This window comes from Chiloscyllium plagiosum, unplaced genomic scaffold (assembly GCF_037043375.1).
Source record: "Chiloscyllium plagiosum isolate Xiang-an unplaced genomic scaffold, Cpla_swu_hap1 HiC_scaffold_3, whole genome shotgun sequence".
Lineage (NCBI taxonomy): Eukaryota > Metazoa > Chordata > Chondrichthyes > Orectolobiformes > Hemiscylliidae > Chiloscyllium > Chiloscyllium plagiosum.
Genome location: NW_028270141.1, coordinates 28,205,657 through 28,230,671, shown reverse-complemented (window position 1 = coordinate 28,230,671; position 25,015 = coordinate 28,205,657). Strand labels below are relative to the sequence as shown.

At 40.5% G+C, this 25,015-nt stretch overlaps 1 protein-coding gene across 1 annotated transcript in view; it reads right to left on the bottom strand.

The window, feature by feature from the left end:
- The window catches only part of sh3yl1 (SH3 and SYLF domain containing 1), a 167,885-nt gene that overhangs the window by 121,407 nt on the left and 21,463 nt on the right, over nt 1–25,015 (bottom strand). The window contains exon 2 of the mRNA XM_043678815.2: nt 7,204–7,311. Coding sequence (XP_043534750.1) covers nt 7,204–7,311 — 108 coding nt within the window. The remainder of the gene's footprint in view (nt 1–7,203; nt 7,312–25,015) is intronic.

Sequence of the window (25,015 nt, the reverse complement as noted above, 5' to 3'; positions counted from 1 at the left end):
GGAAACCAGATTCTGGATCAATGGTGCTGGAAGAGCACAGCAATTCAGGCAGCATCGAGGAGCTTCAGCAAAATCGACGTTTCGGGCAAAAGCCCTTCATCAGGAATAAAGGCAGAGAGCCTGAAGCGTGGAGAGATAAGCTAGAGGAGGATGGGAGTGGGGAGAGAGTAGAATAGAGTACAATAGGTGAGTGGGGGAGGAGATGAAGGTGATAGGTCAGGGAGGAGAGGGTGGAGTGGATAGGTGGAAAAGGAGATAGGCAGGTCGGACAAGTCCGGACAAGTCAAGGGGACTGGAAGTTTGAAACTAGGATGAGGTGGGGGAAGGGGAAATGAGGAAGGGGAAATGACGAGGCGGAAGATGAGGCGTTCTTCCTCCCGGCGTCTGGTGGTGAGGGAGCGGCGGTGAAGAAGGCCCAGGACCTCCATGTCCTCGGCAGAGTGGGAGGGGGAGTTGAAATGTTGGGCCACGGGGCAGTGTGGTTGATTGGTGCGGGTGTCTTGGAGATGTTCCCTAAAGCGCTCTGCTAGGAGGCGCCCAGTCTCCCCAATGTAGAGGAGACCGCATCGGGAGCAACGGATACAATAAATGATATTAGTGGATGTGCAGGTAAAATTTTGATGGATATGGAAGGCTCCTTTAGGGCCTTGGATAGAGGTGAGGGAGGAGGTGTGGGCACAGGTTTTACAGTTCCTGCAGTGGCAGGGGAAAGTGCCAGGATGTGAGGGTGGGTCGTAGGGGGGCGTGGACCTGACCAGGTAGTCACGGAGGGAACGGTCTTTGCGCAAGGCGGAAAGGGGTGGGGAGGGAAATATATCCCTGGTGGTGGGGTCTTTTTTGGAGGTGGCGGAAATGTCGGCGGATGATTTGGTTTATGCGGAGGTTTGTAGGGTGGAAGGTGAGCACCAGGGGTGTTCTGTCCTTGTTACGGTTGGAGGGATGGGGTCTGAGGGCGGAGGTGCAGGATGTGGACGAGATGCGTTGGAAGGCACCTTTAACCATGTGGGAAGGGAAATTGCGGTCTCTAAAGAAGGAGGCCATCTGGTGTGTTCTGTGGTGGAACTGGTCCTCCTGGGAGCAGATACGGCGGAGGCGGAGGAATTGGAAATACGGGATGGCATTTTTGCAAGAGATAGGGTGGGAAGAGGAGTAATCCAGGTAGCTGTGGGAGTCGGTGGGTTTGTAAAAAATGTCAGTGTCAAGTCGGTCGTCACTAATGGAGATGGAGAGGTCCAGGAAGGGGAGGGAGGTGTCAGAGATGGTCCAGGTAAATTTAAGGTCAGGGTGGAATGTGTTGGTGAAGTTGATGAATTGCTCAACCTCCTCGCGGGAGCACAAGGTGGCGCCAATGCAGTCATCAATGTAGCAGAGGAAGAGGTGGGGAGTGGTGCCGGTGTAATTACGGAAGAACAACTGTTCTACGTAGCCAACAAAGAGACAGGCATAGCTGGGGCCCATACGTGTGCCCATGGCTACCCCTTTGGTCTGGAGGAAGTGGGAGGATTCAAAGGAGAAATTGTTAAGGGTGAGGACCAGTTCGGCCAAACGAATGAGAGTGTCGGTGGAAGGGTACTGTTGGGGACGTCTGGAGAGGAAAGAACGGAGGGCTTGGAGGCCCTGGTCATGGCGGATGGAGGGATTGGATATCTATGGTGAAGATGAGGCGTTGGGGGCCAGGGAATCGGAAGTCTTGGAGGAGGTGGAGGGCGTGGGTGGTGTCTCGAACATATGTGGGGAGTTCCTGGACTAGGGGGGATAGGACAGTGTCGAGGTAGGTAGAGATAAGTTCAGTGTGGCAGGAGCATGCTGAGACAATGGGTCGGCCAGGGTGGTCAGGCTTGTGGATCTTGGGAAGGAGGTAGAACCGGGCATTGCGAGGTTCCCGGACTATGAGGTTGGAAGCTGTGGGTGGGAGATCTGAGGTTCTGTGTGGTCTGGGAGATGATGGTTTGGTGATGGGGGTGGGGTCATGGTCAAGTGGCCAGTAGGAAGAGGTGTCCTCGAGTTGGCGTTTGGCTTCAGCGGTGTGGAGGTCAGTGCGCCCGACTACCACTGCGCCCCCTTTATCCGCTGGCTTGATGGTGAGGTTGGGATTAGAGCAGAGGGATTGGAGGGCTGCGCGTTGTGAGGGTGAGAGGTTGGAGTGGGGGAGGGGGGTAGATAGGTTGAGGCGGTTAATGTCCCGGCGGCAGTTGGAAATGAAGAGGTCGAGGGCAGGTAATAGGCCAGCGTGGGGTGTCCAGGTGGATGCAGTGTGTTGGAGGTGGGTGAAGGGGTCCTCGGAAGGTGGGCAGGGGTCCTGATTGTGAAAGTAAGCTCGGAGGCGGAGGCGACGGAAGAAGTGTTCGATGTCACGGCGTGTATTAAATTCATTGCTGCGTGGACGGAGGGGGATGAATGTGAGTCCTTTGCTGAGGACTGATCGTTCGTCCTCAGTGAGTGGGAGGTCCGGGGAGATGGTGAAAACCCGGCAGGGCTGGGAGCTGGGATCTGATGTGGGTGTGGAGCTGAGAGTGGGGTCAGAGCCAGTACCTGGAATGGGTGTGATGGTGGGGGGAATGGGGGTGGAGGCATGAGCAGGGGTAGTGCTCCCCTCGAGGTTCTGGGGGGTGGGGATAGTGACAGTGGGGTCTGTGGGGGGCGTGTCAGCAGAATGCAGGGGGCGGAAGTGGTGGCAGACACGGCAGTAGGGGTGGCGGAAGTCACTGAGCATGTGGCATCGGCAATGATGTGAGGGCCGGAAGTGGCTGTGGGAGTGGCCATGATGGGGGCGGAAGTGACATCATCAATCAGCGTGGGGGTGGCAGCTGCATCAGCCACATGGCTAATGGCTTTTCCGAAGCCAGTGAAATCTTCTGGAATGTTTGAGGAGCGCTGGTTATGGAGGTGGGTGGATAAAAGTTTGTTGTACTTACAGTTTTTGATGTTTGAGATGGAATTGAAATACTGTTTGTTGAGAGTATGGATTCTCCTAAGGATGTAGTACAGAGTGGGTCCTTTGCAATTCTGAGAGAGTGTGGCCCTCAGCTGAGGCAGGGCTGACTGTAGAGAGGTTAGGTGCCGACGCATTGCTGCAAGCGTGGAGCGGAGGATCTTGAAAGAGAACTGTTGCTGGTGTTTTTGAATCTGTAGTCTGTACTGTTTGTCCTGTTCGGGTCCAAACGCTGCCGGTTTAAAGGTGGTCCGGAGTCCGTGTGGGATGAGTTGGTTACGGAGACAGGCACTGAGGAAGCAGATGTGGCTGTAGTAGCGCGTTTGTTTCACGACATGGTTGAAGAGCTTCAGGGCAGAGGAAATGACCTGGGAGTTGCAGTGGGAGAGGGACTCCCTGAGATTCTTGTAGAGAGAGGAGGAAAACTTCTTCAAGGCAGGCATCCTTGCAAGAGGATTCGCAGTAGGGTTAAAATCAACAAGGTAAAAACAATGACTGCAGATTTTGCTGAAGCTCCTCGATGCTCCTAATAGAAAAAGGCAATCGGTTTGGTGCTGACAGCAAACATTACTGCATTCAGGAAGATATCAATGTCTTTGGGAAAACCATAAATGATCTCCTTAATATGAACACTTTCTGACATATGTGGTAAGTCCTACAAGTCTACTGTACCACTCAATAAGGTCTTGGCTGATCTGATCATGTCTTCATCTTCAAGTTCCATCCTGCAACTATTAGCCTTGGCTGTCTTGTCAAACAAAAATCTAACTCACCCTTGAATACGTTCAACGATGGAAACTTCACTTTTCTCTAGGACGGTGAATTTCAAAGATTTACTATCCTCAGAAGTATTCTACCTCATTTGTGTCTTAAATTGGAAACCGATAATTACAGATTACTCAACAAGCATGAACAACTTCTCAGCATATAGGTATCATGATTAGTAAGTTTGTAAAATTGGTGGTGTAATAGACAGTGAAAAAGTTTATCTAAGATCAATTGGGCCAATGTGCCAAGGAGTGGCAGTTGGAGTTTATCATAGATAATGCGAGGTGTTACATTTTGCTAAGAACAACAGGGCAGGACTTACACAGAAAATGATAGGACCCTGGGGACTGAGAACAGAGACACCAAAATGTTCAGGTACATAGTTCACTGCAAGTTGCACTACAGAGTGGTAAAGAAGGCATTTGGAATGCTTGCCTTCGTTGCTCAGGCCAATAAGTTTAGGAGTTGGGACATCATGTTGCAGTTGAACAGAACGTTAGTGAGACCACTTTTGGAGTATTACATGCAGTTCTCATTGCCCTGCTGTGTGAAGGATATTATTAAATTGGACAGAAGAGAGAAAAGAACTACATGGATGTTACCAGGATTGGCAGGTTTGAGTTATAAGGTAGCAGGTTTGGTGAGGCCAGATAAGTTGGGACTTCTTTTGCTGGAGTGTAGGAATTGAGAGGATTATAAAATCGTGATGGGCATAAAAAAAGGTGAACATACATAAGATATTTTCCCTCGGGTTGTAGAATTCAAAACAAATTTTAAGGTGAGAGGAGAAAGACTTAAAAAGGGACCTGAGGGACTATGTTTTCATACAATGAGTGGTTCATGTGTGGAATGAACTGTCAGAAGAAGTGGTGATGCAGATATAATTACAACATTTAAAAGACATTTGGACAGGGTACATTAATAGGAAAAGTTTATAAGAATATGGGCCAAATGCAGGCAAATGAGACTAGTTTATTTTAGGAAACATAGTTGGCATGGGCAAGTTGGACCGAAGGGTCTATTTCCATGTACTATGACGCTGCGTTTCTTAAGTACCCTGTCAAGCTTCTGAAGAACCTTGTATGTTTCAAGAAGATCATTTTTTTTTTTGTTTTAACTCCAAAGAACATAGGCCCAAACTGCTCAATCTTTCCTCATAAGATAACCACCTTATCCCTGGTATCAGCCTGATCATGCTTTTCTTAACTGTATCCAATTCAAATATATCCCTCCTTAAAGAAGAATACAGTACTCAAGGTTGTATTTTACCAATAGTGTACAAGGTTGTTATAAGACTTACCTACTTTTATACATCATCCACTTTTCAATAAAGGCCAATATTTAATTTGCCTTTGTAATTCATAGAATCCCTATAGAGCAGATAGAGACCATTTGGCCTATTGTGTCTGCACCAACCCTCTGCGCCACACCATCCTGCAGGACTTCAAGATTTTGCCCACAGAGTGTTCCCCCATGTATTATGTGTGGGAAAAATGTCAAGAACCATGCATGACAGCTCCGATTAATACACAATTAGTGTTGGTGTAAGGGTTGCTAGTATTTGCTGGGATATACGCTGAGTGATGCATTATTCCCAGAACGACACTTGGGAAGGTGAGACAGAAATTGGACATGATAGACACCATAGGGGAGTGGTAATTATTTAGGCAAATTTCATAAGATACAGCACGAGACCTCACACCAGCAAATCCTCCAAAAAACTTTATGCAACTCCAAACTAAGTTTTTAAAAAAAAGCAAATTTCAGCTTGAAGTCTTTCTAAGCATTTTGTCTAGTGTAATGCAGTTCAAGTTTTTTCCTCCTTGTTTAAGGAAACACATCATTCTTTGTGTTATATGTACACTGGCGGCCTCTTGGGAGTGTGTTCAGATATTGACGTCCATGAATTAAATGTTAGGATCTAACTATCCACTATTAAGGTAGCTTTGGGTACATATGAACCTTACCAGACCCGAGGAAAGATAATAACAAAACTTCAGTTAAAACAAACAATTCCAAGAATGAAACAAAATAGCTTTAAAGCTCAAAAAAAACGAGGCTTTTCAAAAAGATATGAGGAGAAATCTGAAGGTTTTCAAAGTGATGGAAGGTAAATAATGAGATTATCTTCGGTGGGTAGCAAATAGTTCAGCATTGATTACCAGAAGATTGATTAGCAGAATTTGATTTATGGGAGGATGCTGGAGTTTCATTCCATGCAAAGGATTCTTAGAACATGGAATATTTTTACTGTAAGTAGTTTTTGATGTAATTAAAATATAATTGTATAAATGATTGAAAACTGTAAAATAGTAAACAGGAAAAAGCTAATGATTCAGAATTTAAGATAGATTCATATGTGGATTAGATATTTTGAACTTTACATCCTAAAACAAGGCCAATGGAAGAGGAACTTGATTTGGGTTCCTAGAATTACCCAAAGTAATTCTTGACATTTCAGATTGACTGTGCTTACCTTTTCCTGTTGTTGTACAATTTTAAGTACTTACTTCCCTAATACTAGTCACAATGAATGGTCCTGAAATTATTTTATAAAGAGGTGCTAACGAAACTCAAGAATTATATATGAAAATGCTGTTAACACTAATCTCAGTTGGTAAAAAGTAAAGATACCTTAGTGTCATAGGGCAGCTCTTTCATTATAGAGAGACAGATGACTGGTGGTAGTGTCACCACACTTTACATGAGGGGAGAGGTTGAGAAGGACAACCTTTCATAGTATCCTCAACCAGTGCAGGAATTGAATCTGTGCTGTTGGTATCACTTTGCATCACAAACCAGTCTTCCAAACAACTTAGCTAACCAATGATACACTGAAAATTCCTGAATAATACTAGATATAAACATATTTATTGTAACATTAATGTGTTATGTTGGTAGTCTACTGATGATATCCATCATCTCAACTATACAGACCACCTGCCAAGACCTTTAACACACAGTTCTACTTGATCCAAAGAGGAAGTCAGGTTGTTTTGATTGTTTGATAGAGTGGAAATTAACAAGTGTTTGGCTGTGCAGTATCACAATTTATGTCTTCATTCTTAACTCAGTCTTCATTAGTTTATTCCATTTCTAAAAGAACAAAACTAACATAACATTGAAATTTTTGGTAGAAATCTTTAAATTTACACTTTTTGGTTCCCCAATCTTGCTTAAATTTGTTAAACATTGCTTATTAAGTTTTCTATTTCTGTACTTTGAGTAATTCTAGGAACCCAAATCAAGTTCCTCTATCATTTTTAAAAAAAATCTTCAAAAGAAATTTTGTTCAACATACCTCTGTTCAAAATTCCAAGTACTAGAACATCCTCGTGTACTCTCACTAGATTCAATAGTACTGGAAAAGTTCAACTAAAGGTTTTTAAAGAAAACTAACTTAATTTTATAATTCCAAAGTAATCACAAATTAAAATTCTAACACGTACTTGACAACATCTCCAATGAAAGATACAACAGCACCAAGCAATTATTTTACAAACCTGGTATAATTACGTCAGGTCCATTTCTTGAACTTATTTCAGTAAACTCTCTCAGAATTTTTGCAGCTTTCTTGGCCTCAGATTTGAGGTTTGAGGGAATTGGATTCACTGTAAATAAAGCAGTCATTTAATTAGCATGGCTATTTGCAACATTAAGTTGCTGCAAAATCTATAACACAATGTTAGCACACAGTTTACATTACCTTTTTTCAATAATGTTTATCCATCAAGAGTTTTTTTAGAAATATTATATGCAGCAGTGACAATTTATAATACCAAAACAGAGTTTTTTTAAGAAATGAACTTGCATTAATTTTGAGTGGAACAGATGTTTGTACTCCACTTGATATGAATATATCCCAAGTGATTCATCAAATTCACTGAAATACTTTGGAATATTGTAAAACCTAAACATTTCAACAGGCTTTTTTTTTCTACTTTGAAACATTGTCACACATAATGAAATCCAATTTCGCTATACTGAAATGCATAAACTAAACTCTATTCATAAATCAGTCAAGCAAAACTTCATTTTTTCTGACTCAGTTTATCAGTTAAAATTAAGTTAAATTACATTGCAGAAATATATAATGCTGGATCACTAGATCCTTTGGGAAGGTTCTTCTACACAGTTCGGGATGTAACTCCTTTATGCTAGTTACAAAATTGCTCAGTGAAATCAACATTCACTTGAAATGAATATCGATCGCACAAAAAGTTCAACCATATGTTTCTCAAATATTTTCCTTTCACTTTTAAAGAGAGAAATAATACAAACCAATAGTGCAAAAGGTGAAGAAATAGTTGTTTGAGTAGATTACAGCATTGCATGACCCCATTACAGAAGCAGGATTAAAATTAAATTCAGATTGATAGAATAAGAATTCATGACTGTTCTTGCAAAAAAAGGTCTCACCTAAAATAAATACAGACAGTTTTCGCCCAACAGATACCAAAGCACATTTATCAGAAAATTTTCACATCATTCAGACACACTTTGAAAGATCATAAGGAGAAATAAAAATATTTTCATGGATATTATACAGAATGATCTGTCAGGGTAGGTTGCTGGTTGCCTGCAGGTTAAGCACATGACTGAATACGAATAAGTTAACCTTATACCCTATCTATTTTGCATATGACTAGAAGGTACTCAGGTTTGCAGTCAGCAACAATGTGAAGTGTTTGACATTTATCCAAGTTAAAACGGCCAACAATTTCTATCCTGGGTTGAGTGCACAGAGGTACGAGAATTTACAGCTCTGCAAACCTAACCCCCAAAGATGCCAGTTTCCCAATCCACATTTTCTGGTTGAGGGTAGGAGGAGAAGCAAGATCAAATTGGAATTTGGACTAGGCAACCAGGGAGGAGAAGTGGAGGCTGCCAGGTTCCAAATTGGCGAAGCAGAAAACCTGCTTGAGCGTTCCAGCATTGTGTGCAAAATGAAATAGTTCAACAGAGTAAAACATAAAACATTTCTCTCCCTATCACTCCTCAAATATCCCTCAACCGCAAACATTCGCCATGTACCATCCATGTTAATCCAATGCCACCAAATGCCCTATCTATCCATTTCCTATGGTCTCTGTTAATTCTGAGGCCAAATTAGGACTGATTAATGCCAATCCATAGTTCCAAGCACCAAAATTTCCCCTTTCATCTATAATGGCACCTCACCTAACATCCACTACATGCAACAGGAGAAAACAAAAGCAGTTCTATTACTTAAAGTTCTATTTTACAGAAAATATTCCATTGAGAAAAGCATTTTCATCAACAAAAAGCACATTTGAGAGCTGTTCACAGGTTTGACATTTTTTGAGACTTAATATAGACACTTGTTTGACAGTTCAACGGGGTTCATGCACCTTTTAAGCATAATTGTCTCTATTGTTAACAATCTAAAAGGAGGCCTGACACCAACCCCTATCGCTCCCTGCCTGCCATACCCATCAGAGAGTACCTGATATCCCAAACCCACCCCCCCCCTCAACAAAGATACCTGACTCCCCTCAAGAGTAACTGACCCTCCTACCACAGAGTTGCTGACAAATTTGACCATCCCGATGGGTACCTTATTTACACCCCAACTCATGTCAGCAATGTTGTCCTATGACTATAGCCAATGGTGAATCTTATCTTTCCATATAAATTCATAAAGTACAAACACGTTCTTTGCAGGTGCACGCTCTGGCCACACTATGCAAATATGAGCTGTTTTTAACAAAACTTTGGATATAAGGATTTATAATGAAAAAAAAAGAAAAAAACTAAGTCTCAAATGAAGACTATGGAATTGTAATATATAAATGTATACATTCCAACAAGCTGGAACAGTAAGTTATGGATTCAAACATTATAAGACAGACTCCAGTGCATAACCTAATGAAGACTTCAGAAAAAAGCTGCAGAGTTTGACAGTGATATATTTCATATGAACCCCATTTGTTTTTAAAAGATTTTTAAAAGATTAAGCAGCACTATTAGAAGCTGAATAGTTATCTGTTGACATCACTAGAACAAAAATTACCTGATTTATTTTTATTCTTTGTGGGAACTTGCTATATACAAATTATTTATTGCTTTTCACTACAGCACAGTAATGATTGCACTTCAAAAGCACTTAATTGGCTGTAAATTTGGGAGATCTTGCAGTTGTAAAATATTGAAACAAAATCATGTTTTTTCCCTCATTTCGTATACACTATCCCATAATTATTTCTCCTTTGCCCATGAGTTCACAAAACACAGGTTCAAAAGCTGAGAAATTAGTGCATGTCCAAATCAGAAGGCTGAAAGTCAATGAAAAATAGTCGTCAGCCACAGATGCTAGAAATATCTTCATAGCCAATTCACCCAAATCAATGGGTAAGTTCCAGGAAAGGAAATGTTAGCCAGATATAGATAGGGAGTATCTGGATCAGTGGTGCTGGAAGAGCACTAGATTGGGAGTATCCAGTTCTCCAAACACTTCCTCATTCCTCCAGGGAACCTTCCCACGCAGTCACAGAAGGTGTAACATATGCCCATTCAACTTCCCCCTCTTCATGTCCAAGGCCCTAAACATACCTAGCAATTGAAGCTATTTGCTTGTTCTGCCTTTTGATTCTTACTTTTGTGTCTTTTGTTTTTATTCAAGTTTCAAGCTACCCACCGTTCTAGTTTGAGAGCGCGACAAAACACCCTCTCTCCCCGACCGCACACTTAACCCTGAATATTGATTCTGGTCCTGCGTATGTGCAAACCATCCTGGTTGTACTGTCCCAGTCTTACCCAGAACCAGTTCCACTGCCCTAGACATCACTATCCCCTATACCATTTCCTCACACACATGTTCCTCTGATATAGCATGCTATTTCCATGCTCTCTAGCACATGGCACTGGTAGTCATGATTTGGAGATGCCAGTGTTGGACTGGGGTGTACAAAGTTAAAAATCACACAACACCAGGTTATAGTCCAACAGGTTTAATTGGAAGCACACTAGCTTTCGGAGCGACGCTCCTTCATCATGGAGGGCTCGATCGTAACACAGAATTTATAGCAAAAGCATAGATACAAACAAGTAATTTTAATTTTAAAAAAATTATAAATAAAAAGCTCATATTAAAGGTGACCATGAAACATTTAAAATTCATCTCGTTCATTAATGTCCTTCAATGAAGAAACACATCATCCTTAACCAATCTTCTCTTAAGTGCCTTCGATCCTGCACCTATGCCAACAGCCCAGCAAGCTTCTGAGTTGTGCCAAGGTCAGGGCTCCTCGGGTCAGGAAATAAATGCCAGCAAAGCCCAAACCCCAACAGTGAAAAACAAAAATGTTAATATGTTTTATTGCGCAAACAGTTTATGGCAACAGTTATGATCCCTTTAGGCTAGTTAGCAAAATCTGGTTTTGCATGATTGTAGAAAAAAAAGGTGACATTTCAGTGGGTCATCTTGCTTCCCAAATGAAGTATTTTCTGTGCACCCCAATAATTTTCCATTTTTCTTTTGTGAAGCATCAAGTTGCAAAAGCTAAAATTGCCATTTAGATGACTGACACTTTTGCATTGTTAAGTAGGAAGACATTTTGAAAATCCTTCCAACATAATGATACATGAGGCTGAAGTTTACATTGAGGGTGACTCCCAAAAGGTTAGCATAAATTTCATTCACCAGCTCCATTCCACTTTAATATTTTGAGTGACGGCCTACAATTAGTCCAAGGCAGGACTTCCCTCTGCCTCCAAGACAATATCCTGCCTCATAGACCTGCCAGCTATGGGCCAACACCTCCACACACCAGCAAGGGCACAGAGGAGTGGTAGTCTTTTGCTGAGAGTGGAAGCAATACAAGAACTGGCACTCAACAATAAATCTGAATGTTGAGGCAAGTCTGATATCTCTGTAGGGCTAGGTTGGCAGACACCAGCAAGGTGGCATAGCGGTCATGTTGGACAGAATGCGAGCAGGGAGGAGTGGAGGCAAAACCATGAAGACTGTTTCAGGGGCCCTAGGAATGAAGCACTCTCCTTTTCACTGACCGCTGGGTTAAACCTGCTGAATTACATATTGGGCACACGCCTGTCCCATTGCCAATTGTATTGCAATTGGTGGTATCAAAATATTAGTGGAACATTAAACGCTTACTTAAGGCCACAATTCAGATACAGACAGGTGATCCACTGATGCTTCCCCACTGTCTGTAAAAAAATGATTAGCGTAGGTATACCTAGTACTGAACCTAAAATTACTCATCCATTTTTCTACCAAAAGGTGGCCCATAAAGTTCAGCCCATAGAGATTATCATGACCAAAAGAAGTCATCAAATCGTGTACTATTTAGCTCATTAGCACTTCTAAATTTGCAGTAATTAATTCTGTTTTCAAAACACAAGATTAAAACTGATTTTCCAAATCCTCTTGGTGGAAACTAGTCAAACAAAAATCCGAAACAGAATAGAAACATAGATTAGATTGTTTAGTGAGTAAGTTAATCAAGTACCAAATTAGCTGTACTTTGTGGAACCATTAACAGTTAAGGTCATACACATGATTATATGAACGTGATTCTTAGTTGTTCCATATAGTAATAACCACCAGTTCGTCCTTGACCTTGTTCTGCAACACATACTGGCGATTTTTCTGAATGGCTTTCATTGTAGCTGAAGATCCAAACTCTGTGCAAATTGCAGATGAACATAAGAACATAAAAATTCAGAACAGGAGTTGGCAATTCAGCCCCTTGAGCCTGCTCCACCATTTGATATAACCATGGCTGATCTCATGCCAGCCTCAACATCACTTTCCCAACTGTTGTCCGTAACCCTTCAAACCATTACTAATTAAAAATTTGTGTATCTCCTCATTAAATTTATTCAGTGTCCGAACATCCATTGCACTCTGGAGTAGTGAATTCAACAAATTCTCCTCATTTCTGTTTTAAATCTGCTAGCCCCATCTTAAAACTGGGACTTCAATTTCTAGATTGCACCACATGAGGAAACATCCTTCCTATGTCTGTTTTATCAATTCCCTTTAGCATCACCTGTACCTAATTTGGATGTCCTCTCATTTTTCTAAATTTCAGACGGAATAGGCCTGAAGTTTTCCAGCTGTCTTCATAAGTTAAACCCCTCATCACTGGAAACAGTTTAGTGATTCTCCTCTGAACTGCTTCCAATACAACTGCATCACTGCTTAAGTAAAGGGACCAAAATTGTACGCACTATTCCAGGTCTGGTCTCACAAATGACTTGTAAATTTGCAGCAATAATTCCCTACTTTTATACTCTATTCCTTTAACGATAATTGCCAGAATTCTATTTGTCTTCCTTATTACCTGCTGTACCTGCACATTAGCTTTCTGCAATTCATGCAAACAACTGTGAATGGCATAAGCACACACCAACATATGATGTGGAGGTGCTGGTGTTGGACTGGGGTGGACAAAGTTTAAAATCATACAACACCAGGTTACAGTCCAACAGGTTTATTGAGAAGTACAAGCATTCAGGGTGCTGCTCCTTCATCAGGTAGGAGCAGCATTTCGAAAGCTTGTATTTCCAAATAAATCTGTTGAAGCATAACCTTGTGTTGTGCAATTTTAACTTTGTCCTCACCAAGAGAGTTCTATCCAAAGTATAATCAATTGTAAAACTGTGTAAGAAGTATGTTCTAAAAGTGTATTTTAATTAGTTGTTCATTGACTCTATTGCCATTGTTGTCTAAATGATATATTTTACGGACTTCAAATTTCTCAAGCCATACTTCATCATCATAGGTGTAGTGAGGCAGAACCCGATTGTCAGCTTGATCCAGAACTTCACACAGGAGATCTTTTCAGAAAAGCATTGTCCTACTCTAGTGAAGAGGGACTACCAGTTGTTTTTCATAAAACAATCTTCCAAGGACAATGGAAACTGGTAATTGTCCCCAAGTCTCATATTTCTGACAGCATGTATACCTGCATTATTGAGGAGAAAGTGAGGACTGCAGATGCTGGAGATCAGAGCTGAAAATGTGTTGCTGGAAAAGCGCAGGTCAAGCAGCATCCAAAGAACAGGAGAATTGACGTTTTGGGCATAGGCCCTTCTTCAGGAATGATGAAAGTGTGTCCGGCAGGCTAAGATAAAAGGTAGGGAGGAGGGACTTGGGGGAGAGGCATTGGAAATGCGATAGGTGGAAGGAGGTCAAGGTGAGGGTGATAGGCTGGAGTGGGGTGGGGGCGGAGAGGTCAGGAAGAAGATTGCAGGTTAGGAAGGCGGTGCTGAGTTCGAGGATTTGACTGAGACAAGGTGGGGGGAGGGGAAATGAGGAAACTGGAGAAATCTGAGTTCATCTCTTGTGGTTGGAGGGTTCCTAGGCGGAAGATGAGGCGCTCTTCCTCCAACTGTTGTGTTGCTATGGTCTGGCGATGGAGGAGTCCAAGGACCTGCATGTCCTTGGTGGAGTGGGAGGGGGAGTTGAAGTGTTGAGCCACAGGGTGGTTAGGTTGGTTGGTCCAGGTGTCCCAGAGGTGTTCTCTGAAATGTTGGTTTTACTGTGAGCAGAAAGGAATGAGACCCAGTGGGATCAGGTCTCACTCCACACAAATTGCATCTTAATAGAAGAATTTCAAGGTTTATGTAAACTTGTAATCATGTTAATTACAAAATCAGTGCAGCTTTAAATAAATCTATTAGTATTAGCCCACTTGCATTCACTATACTTTGGTCATTGCAACCTTTTAGACGAAGTAAGAGAAATGTCGTAGGCAATCCTCTTTTTTACTGAGGCCAAAATGATAATAAAAAGATAATTATTGAAACTTTATACGTCATCTCAGACATGTTGAGTACAAAAACACAGATTTCAGTTCTTGTGTGACAGTTGTTAATAGGAGCCTCCTTTTCATCTATGATCATAATAACCAGGATTTTACAGTAGTAATAATGATGTAACCAGCAGTGTTCACAGATATTAATTCACTGCAACCAGTAACAGGTGAGTTGATCTGCTGTCAGTGATTCTACACTTTCATATTGGAGTGTGCTGAAGTCTCCCAAGACTGCAATCAAGCAGAAATAATTGAAATGAATCAAACTTGCACTTGAATGCTGTTAGTTTTGCTGGGAATTCACTCAAAATCAAATCCATCTCATTAAATCAATTCATAAGCTCATAACTATCATTGTCCTGTCTCATTCTTGAATTATAAATGTAGCTTCCATGTTAAATATCAAGTTTTTCCAAATGCCAAAAGTATAATGTTTAAAAAATTATTTTTAAAGTTTAAGATACTTCAGATTCTATCTTAATTTCACAGTGAATCATTTTTGCTCTAAGTAAAATTTTAAATAACATGTAACGATCCTTGTTTTTTATGTCTTGGCTTTCTGTCTGTAAGAATACTTCAATGTAATTGGTTGGTTATTTTGCATGACATCAGTGCTGGGTGTAAGGTTGCTCGCTGAGCTGGAAGGCTTGTTTTCAGACTTTTTGTCATCATACTAGGTAACATCATCAGTGAGCCTCCGGTGAAGCACTGGTCTTAGTGACCCACTTTCTATTTATGTGTTTAGATTTCATTGGGTTGGTGATGTCATTTCCTGTTCTTTTTCCCAGAGGGTGGTAAATAGGGTCCAAGTCAATGTGTTTGTTGGTAAAGTTCCAATTGGGATGCCACATATCTCAGAATTCTCGTGCATGTCTCTGTTTGGCTTATCCTAGGATGGATATGTTGTCCCAGTTGAAGTGGTGTCCTTCTTCATCTATATGTACGGATACTAGTGAGAATGGGTCATGTCTTTTTTGTGGCTAGTTGATGTTCATGTATCCTGGTGGCTAGTTTTCTATCTGTTTGTTCAATGCAGTGTTAGTTACAACGTATTTTGTAAATGATATTGGTTTTGCATGTTGTCTATATGGGGTCTTTCAAGTTGCTCTTTTCGTGTGTTGATGGGTTGGTGGGCTACCATGATGCCAAGAGGTCTGAGTAGTCTGGTAGTCATTTCCGAGATGTCTTTGATGCCTGTAGGTTTTGTTATTGAAAATGAAGTGTTATCCCCGCTGTAGATAAAGGACACTTGACAGTCATTTTAAACTGAACAATCAGACGACACTGAGAAAGCAAACACACTGCTTGTAGATACTGACACTTACCAACAGGTGGCGATAGGTTTTGTTATTGAAAATTAAGTGGGTGGTAAGGCATACATCCACTAACTTGACTATGTTGTCCTTGCTGATGAAGTTGGTGATGTTTGGTATATGTGTCTTTGGTTCTTCTAATAGTGTAGTCAGTGTTTCCTTGGCCAGGTTGATGTTGATGGGTGTGAACAGGGCTGTTATATCAAAGTAGACCATTATTTCATCTTCTTCTATCTTGGTGTCTTTGGTGTTCAGGAATTCTTGGGTGGAGTGGATGGAGTGTTTTCGTCTTTGGTGTAGCTCCTCAGCTAATCTGTATGTGGGTTTTCCAGATAGTGAGACTATGGGTCTGAGGGGGGCTCCTGGTTTGTGAATTTTGGATAATCCGTAGAAATGTGGTGTGTTGGATCCGTCTAGTTTCATGTCTTGGAAGTCTGTTTCATTTAATTCTCCAGATTTCTGAAGTTTTATTTTGAGTTGGGCTGTGATTCGGTTCTCTAGTTGTGGGTCAGGTCTTTCACCACCTGTAGTTAAGTGTCAGTATCTACAAGCAGTGCATTCGCTTTCTCAATGTAGTCTGTTCAGTTTAAAATAACTGTCAAGTGTCCTTTGTCTGCAAGGGGGGAATAACCTTTCAGTTCCAAAACCTACAGACAAACCAATGGAACATCCATGGGATCTCCAATATCAGGGTTTGTAGCTGAGGTAGTAATGCAGAGACTTGAACAAATGGCTCTGCCAACCATCCAACCCAAACTTTGGGTCCGCTACGTGGATGACACCTTTGTCATCACAAAATGAAACAAATTAGAGGAAACTTTCAAGATCATCAATTATAGCTTTACTGGCATAAAATTCACTAAAGAGGAGGAAAACAACAACGAACTGCCATTCCTCGATGTCACAGTAGAGCGAACAGCCAATGGGGAACTTCAAACCAGCATCTGCAGGAAAACAATACATCCGGACCAAATACTGAACTACCGAAGCAATCATATCCAGACGTTTCATTACCTGGCCAGGTAACATCATCAGAGGCGATCTCCAAGTGAAGCGAAGCTGTTGTCTCCTGCTTTCTATTTATATCTTTCTCCTGGGTGGGGTTCCTGGGGTTTGTGGTGATGTCATTTCCTGTTCGTTTTCTGAGGGGTTGATAGATGGCATCTAGATCTATGTGTTTGTTTATGACGTTGTGGTTGGAGTGCTAGGCCTCTAGGAATTCTCTGGCGTGTCTTTGCTTAGCCTGTCCCAGGATAGATGTGTTGTCCCAGTCGAAATGGTGGTTTTTTTACATCCGTGTGCAGGGCTACGAGGGAGAGAGGGTCGTGTCTTTTTGTAGCTAGCTGGTGTTCGTGTATCCTAGTGGTTAACTTTCTTCCTGTTTGTCCTACGTAGTGTTTGTGGCAGTCCTTGCATGGAATTTTGTAGATGACGTTGGTTTTGTCCATGGGTTGTACTGGGTCTTTTAAGTTTGTTAGTTTTTGTTTGAGAGTGTTGGTGGGTTTGTGTGCTACTAGGATTCCGAGGGGTCTCAGTAGTCTGGCTGTCATTTCTGAAACTTCTTTGATGTATGGTAAGGTGGTTAGGTTCTGGCTATAAATATAAATATATATAAATAGATATAAATAGAAAGCAGGAGACAATAGCTTCGCTTCACTTGGAGATCGCTACTGATGATGTTACCTAGCCAGGTAATGAAACGTCTGGATATCAAACTACAGCTCAGTGAGCAAATCTATACCCTAAACCTCAACCTGAGCTACAAACCTTCACAAACCTTGCAGAAGCAATCATCCCAATACCCATAAACGAAGCTGCATTAGAACATTATTTCAACGTGCCAGCACACACTGCAGCACAGAGGAACTACATAGAGCAGAGGAATATCACCTATACAGCATATTCAAAAAGAACAGGTACCCAATGAACACAGTCCACTGATTTCTCAGCAACAAACCTAAACAAGCAGACAAAACGTGCCCAGAAACCCTAGCCACTCTCCCCTACATCAAAGACATCTTGGAAATGACTACCAGACTACTCAGGCCTTTTGGCATCATGGTAGCCCCCCACCAACACACTAAAACAGCAGCTAATGAACTTGAAAGACCCCATACAGACAACAAGCAAAACTAATGTCATTTACAAAATACCTTGCAAGAACTGTAACAAACACTACATTGGACAAACAGGCAGAATCCACCAGGATACATGAACATCAACTAGCAGCAAAAAGACATGACCCACTCTCACTAGTATCCTTGCATACAGATGAAGGAGGGCACCACTTCAACTGGGACAACATATCCATCCTAGGATAAGCCAAACAGAGACATGCACGAGAATTCCTAGAAGCATGGCATTCCAACTGGAACTCTATCAACAAATGTATTGACTTGGACCCTATTTACCAGCGTCTGAGAAAAAGAACAGGAAATGGCATCACCAACCCAAGGAAACTTAAATAGAAAGCGGGTCACTAAGACCAGTTCATCACCAGAGGCTCACTGATGATGTTACTTAGTATGGTGATGAAACGTCTGAAAACAGCTCAGCCAGCAAACTTACATCCAGAACCTCACCCTGAGCTATAAACCTTCTCAAAACTCGCTAACATCACTGCTATTAAACGTCTGAATATTTCCTTAAACTTGATATCAAATTGAAATGAAATTGTCAGGAAAGGGGAAACCTATGCCATAGAAATCACAAGGTCTTTCTTTCACACCAGAAGTTAACATGACCACTTTACTACTGACTCTGAAATCTGGGCCATTGTAAAAGTTTTTGAAAACAGGTTGGAAAACATCTTTCTGGGTTACTTGATCTCAACTCGGTTATAAAACTGACAATTATCCAAAATCCCTAGATTACAAAAAGGAGGAACTATCCTTTCAGAGTTTCCTCTTTTAATTACTGTCCACTATAACTGCTAGCAGTACAAGTGTGTAGATATATGCACACTAGATGAGAAGTAGCAAGAAAGTACATATGCACAGAGGGGCAGGGGCAAGAATGTTTGTGGAATTCCATAAAAGGATTAGAATTCAATTGTGTTGCCCTCTACCTTTTGAACTTTATATGAACAGAGTTTGAAATTGTACAAACTCCCTGACACAATTTAAAACAAATACAATTAGATTTTCAACCCCTCTAAATTTCTCACCTGGAAACTCGATCATGTTAATTGGTTCTTCTTAGTCACCATGCAAATTAGTGCCTGTTGACGCATTTGCCACAGATGCTTGCAAATTATGTTTGGTCAATTTTTGCATTGCACCTTCTGCGCAGTTTGTGTGAATGACTCATGCAGACTTGATACCTTCTCCATTCAACATAAATTGGAAATGATTCTTAAATTCTATTGTGTAATCAGTAATCACAACATTCAACAACTATTAATCTTCCAAATCATCCAAATGGAAATTATTGCAATATTATTCTATTGTATTTATTTTGTGGCAATGTTTGAAAATACATTAAATTAGTACAGTCAAAAGCATGGCAACATTTTGAGTAAGATCACAATTATAACTTGCCATGTAAAATTCAAAGAAGTGCCCTGTGACACATTATTGCAGCAAGGTTTAAGATCTCATTACTTCCTCTTCAAAGTGAATATTACATGTAAAAAAAAATTCCTAAAACATCTCAAAGTTAGAACGCTTACATGTTCTTGTTTCATAGTTTACTGATAGTAATATTTTGGAACATATACACCTATTTTCTAAACATGTTTTGCAATGTTATGAAAATAGTACAACATAGCAGTTATTCAGAGATCTGAAAAAACACCAAGCAAAATGCAGAGTTTTTTTAAAAAGAGATTGCAGCACCAAGCACTCATTTTTTACAAGTGAAATGACTGACTCATGTCACATGATACCTAAATAGACAGCTCATGGATATAAGTAAATGTTTATAAATACTCAAAAATACTTCTGATCATTATCAGGTTTATTCTGTACAGCATGTGTACACATTAAAGGTGCAATTTTAGTGCTTCAACATATTCTGAGTAAATGGTCAACAAATCTTTGGCCAATTGTGCCACCGTTCAACCTACACATTTTCCTAATGGAATTTTGTGATGAAATAATGACAAAATGTTACGTGCTCACAGACAATATGTGAGAATGCCACAGCAAATGCCAGTATCCAGTCATGTAAACTTAAACACAAATCCAGAATGGATATCACTTGATAGTCACTCCCTCATCCCACCTAATTTAATTGGCCTTTACACTATAAGAAAAAAGTGAGCAATTCTCCTCTTTAATAGATTCTAAAGTCACTTTATTAGTCAGCAATTCCTAAACTGACCTTTGAGTTGCTCTCCCTAACCACTGTTTTTGCAGAAAACTGTCTGATTGACCCAATCAAATTTACTTCTTAGAATGAGAACTTCCCTCCTCTGCAGTGGAATCCACAACAGCTGCATGGTCTGACTAGCCGAGCTGCCTGCTAGATACAAAACAAAAATTTGAACATCACAGTGAAAACAGCTTTGTAATGTTGTAGACACCTTTCAATCATTTCAAAACTGATATTTGAAAAATACAGGTTTTGACAGCTAAGTTACTGAGTATTCCAAATAATGGTCATAATTATCATCATTTCCTCCCAAAGATATTTTTACACAGAGGGTGGTTCACACGTGAGATGGACTTCCTGAGGAGGTGGTGGATGTGGATAAGTTGTAATGTTTGGGGACATCTGGATGGGTGTATGAGTGGAGGAGAAGGGGTTTCGAGGGATGTGGGTCAGGCTGGGAGGGTGGGGCTAGTTTAGTTTGGAATTTTCCTAGCTACCATCAGTTCTGAGGAAGGGTCACTGGACCTGAAATGTTAACTCTGATTTGTCTTCACAAATGCTGCCAGACCTGCTGAGCTTTTCCAGCAATTTCTGTTTTTATTTCTGATTTACAGTATCCACAGTTCTTCCAGTTTTTAAATTTGGGATTATGTTTGGCATGGACTGATTGGGCCAAATGGTCTGTTTCTGTACTGTATGACTAGCTCTCTAGATAGTTATTGTCTCTGGAAATTAACCATTTGAAACTTTCCTCTTGAGAACTTGGCAACATAATATCACAAAATATAAAGTCCCTTCCCAGCAGAATGGGCGATTTCTCAAAGAATGATAGTGTTCATCAAGTTGAATGATGCTGAAGTTTTAGGATATTACCACCTATCAGAGCCCAATTTTAATTTTAAGCATTGCTAAGTCAGGGGAATATTGTAGAATTACATTTTCTTCTGTCCTAACCAACATTGTGCCTTAATATTAACCTCAGAAGAATATCCTCAAAATAAGATAATAATAATAAAATAAAACAATGTTTGGATCTCACACATCAACTATGCTTACATTGAAATTCCAAATCTGCTATTGAATTGTATTGCAATGTGCACAGTTTAGTACTACAAACTTGTAGCGCCAATAAACTGTTTAAGATATTCAAACCCATTTTGCGGCTGGCAGTAGAACCCATGAACCATTTAAAAACATAATAAAAGGTAGACAATCATCACGATCAAGGCAGATTGACATTCGCTCAAAAAAATGTTACTTCTTTTAACAGAGGTTTTCTGTGCACATTATCTCTCCCGGAACCCCACTACCACCCCAAGCATTGCTTTTAAATTATACCAACTTCTAAGGCTTTGCAACAAAAAGAAAATGATATTTTATGCTTTGTGAAAAGTAGAGAAAACTGCACAAAATTGACATAAAGTGGGGATAGATATGCCACAATAGCATGAAGTTTACTTTAAAATAAATCAAGAAAAAGCTCAACTTAAAAGATGACTGTAAAAGAAAACAGAGAGAAACAAACAAACAGTCAGTGGGCCCCTATATCAGCTAAAAAAGCAGCAAGAGCGTGGAAAAGCAAACAAAGGAATTGACACCAGAAAAACAAAATGATAGAATTATTTTAACAAATATAACCGTATTATCTTCAACAAGCAGCTTTTTAAAAAGAGGGAAAAAACAGTGGGAAAGTTCTTCCTGGTCATATTCCTAAAAACACAGCAACAAAAAAAGACAAGTCACATCAGGTCCAAATTAAAGGTGACGATATATCATGGACATTTCCTATTTAGCATGACAATATTTACTTCAGGAATTAGTTCCAAGTCAGCTATATATTTCCTCGATCAATGCAAATTGTTATTTTTCCAATGAATTGTGCCTTACCAGACAATACTTGTGAGATCTTTCAAAATTCTTTATAAAAATTATCAGCGTGGTTATTTGAATATAATAATAATGGAACTGCTAGTGATTCCTCACTTGCCCTGAGGATGGACTCTTCTGGTTTTCACAGACAGAAAACAATTGGAAATTGTAGAATTTTACATTGTTAGTCTATTTGTAAAACTTGAATTGTCTTGAATTTTGAAGATATAATGAGTCTTGTTAATCAACCTCACAGGTCCTGAATAGACTAATTTGACATTTGTGTGATATCTAATTTCTCAATTCCATAATAAAAAGTTATAGATTTTCCATTACTTATAAGGTTACGATATTTCAGTTTCTACTTTAACTTCATTGCACGTCTAAATCCTTCTTTCATTTCCGAACATTACAAAAAGTGAATACTAAAACAATTTTTAAAAATTCATTTATTAACAAACAAGGGCAGGAATTATACAGTTACTGGTAGGGCCCTGCGCAGTGTTGCCAAAGAGAAAGGTCTTGAAGGTTCAGGCACATAGTTCTTTGAAAGTTGCATCACAGGTGGACAGGGTGATTAACAAGTATTTATAGTACTCTTGCCTTCATTGCTGAGACCATTGTACATAGGAGTTGGGACATCATGATGAGGTTGTACAGGACATTGGTGAGGCCACTTCTGGGGTACTGTGTGCAGTTCTGGCTACCCCATTGTCAGAAAGATATTATTAAATTGGAGAGGGGACAGAAAAGATTTACAAAGATGTTGCTGGGACTAGATGGTTTGTGTTATAAGGAGAGGCTGGATTGGCTGGAATCATTTTTCACTGAAGTATAGGAGGTTGAGGGATGACCTTATAGAAGTTTATAAAATCATGAGGGGCATAGATAAGGTGAATAGCAAAGGTATTTTCCCTAGGATGGGGAAGTTCAAAACTAGGGGGCATATTTTTCACACAGAAGGTGGTTTGTATTTGGAATAAACTGTCAGAGGAAGTGATAGATGCGGGTACAATTATAATTAAAAGATATTTGGATAGGTATATGAGTAGGAAAGGTTTAAAGGGATATGGGCCAAACCAAGCAAGTGGGACTAGTTTAGTTCAGGAAACTTGGTTGTTTGAACGAGTTGAACCGAGGGCTGTGTTCAATGTTGTGTAACTCTATGGCTTGATTATTCCCTCATGGGACATGGGCATTACTGGCTGAACAAGCATTTATTGACCATTTCCTAATTATCCTTGAGAAGGTGGTCGTGAGCTGCCCTCTTGGAGTCATGGAGTCATACAGCACGGAAACAGATCCTTCGGTCCAACTAGTTCATGATGAACATAATCCCAAACTAAACTAGTCCCACCTGCTTGCTCCTGGCCCATATTCCTCCAAACTTTTCCTATTCATGTACTTATCAAAATGTCTTTTAAATGTTGTAACTGTACCCACATTGATCACTTCCTCAGCAAGTTCATTCCACACATGAACCACTCTGTGTAAAAAAGTTTGCACCTCATGTTTTTTTCAAATCTCTCTCCTCTCACCTTAAAAACATACCCTGATTTTGAAATCCCCATTCTAGGAAAAGACAACAATCATTAACTCTATCTATACCCTTCATTATTTTATAAACTTCTATCAGGTCAGCTCTCAACCTCCTACGTTCCATGAATTGTATAAGCCCTACCCATTTGTTGTACCAAACTACAATACCTTTCATTTATCCGGATTGAACTTCACCTGCCATTTTTCAGTCAATTGACCCACCGATTCTGTCTCTTTGCTAGGAGACCTACAATGCCCTTAGGGAGAAAAATCCAACATTTTGATCCAATGGACGTGGAGGAACAGTGACCTATTTCAAAATCAGGATGGCAAATGGTTTGGACGGAAACTTGCAGATGGCAGTATTCCCAAGTATCTGCTGCACTTGTCCTAGATGTTAGTGGTCGTGGGTTTGGAAGATCCTGTCTAAAGATTTTTGGTGAATTTCTGCAGTGCATCTTGGAGATGGCACACACTGCTGCCACCGAATGTCAGTGGTGGAGGGAGTGGAAGTTTGTAGATGTGGGTGCCAAATCAAGGGGGCTGCAATGTCCTGGGTGGCATCAAGCTTTTTGACTGAAGCATGAACAAGACACTCTCTAACGTGAGTCTTATAGATGGCGGACAGGCTTTGTCAAGTCAGAAAGTAAGTTGAAGTATTCCTAGCCTTTGACCTCATCTTTTTGCTGTTATGTTTGCAATGCTAATCCAGTTCAGTTTTTGGTCAATAGTGACACCCAGGATGAAGATAGTTGGGTATTCATTGATGATAATGTCATTGAACATCAATAGGCTATGGTTAGTCCATTGCCTGCTATTCGTGTTGCACGAATGTTGCTTGCCACTTGTTAGCCCAAACCTCGATACAGTTCAGGTCTTGCTGCACTTGTTTCAGTATCTGAGGAGTCACAAATGGTGCTGAACATTGTGTAGTCATCAATGAACACCCCCACTTCTGACTTATAGTGGACAGAAAGTCATTGATGAAACAGCTGAAGATAGTTGGGAGTAGAATTCTCACCTCATCTTCCAATTCAACTTTTTTGTCCAAGTTTGAACCAATAAAGTCAGGAATTCAGTGGTCCTGGCAGAACCCATATTGGATGTCAGTTAGTCAGTTGTTGTTGAGTAGGTATTGCTTGATAGTACTGTTGACACTTTCCATCACTTTACTGATAATCAAGAATAGACTGATGAGACAGTAATTGGCTAGGTTGGATTTGACCCACTGTGTGTGTTCAGGATATACCTGGGCAATTTTCCACATTGCCAGGTAAATGTTAGCGTCACTTCTGGGTTTGTCAATGAAGCCAATTATTGAATGTGAATGACAAGTAGTAAAGTATATTGGGAAAGACAAAATCTATCCTGACAGGCTTGCTTTGGCCAGATTATTTCAAAATCAGTGGCCAATACCTTCACTTTGCCATCAACTGCAAAATCCAGACCCTTCTATAATTTTCAGATATGTGTCA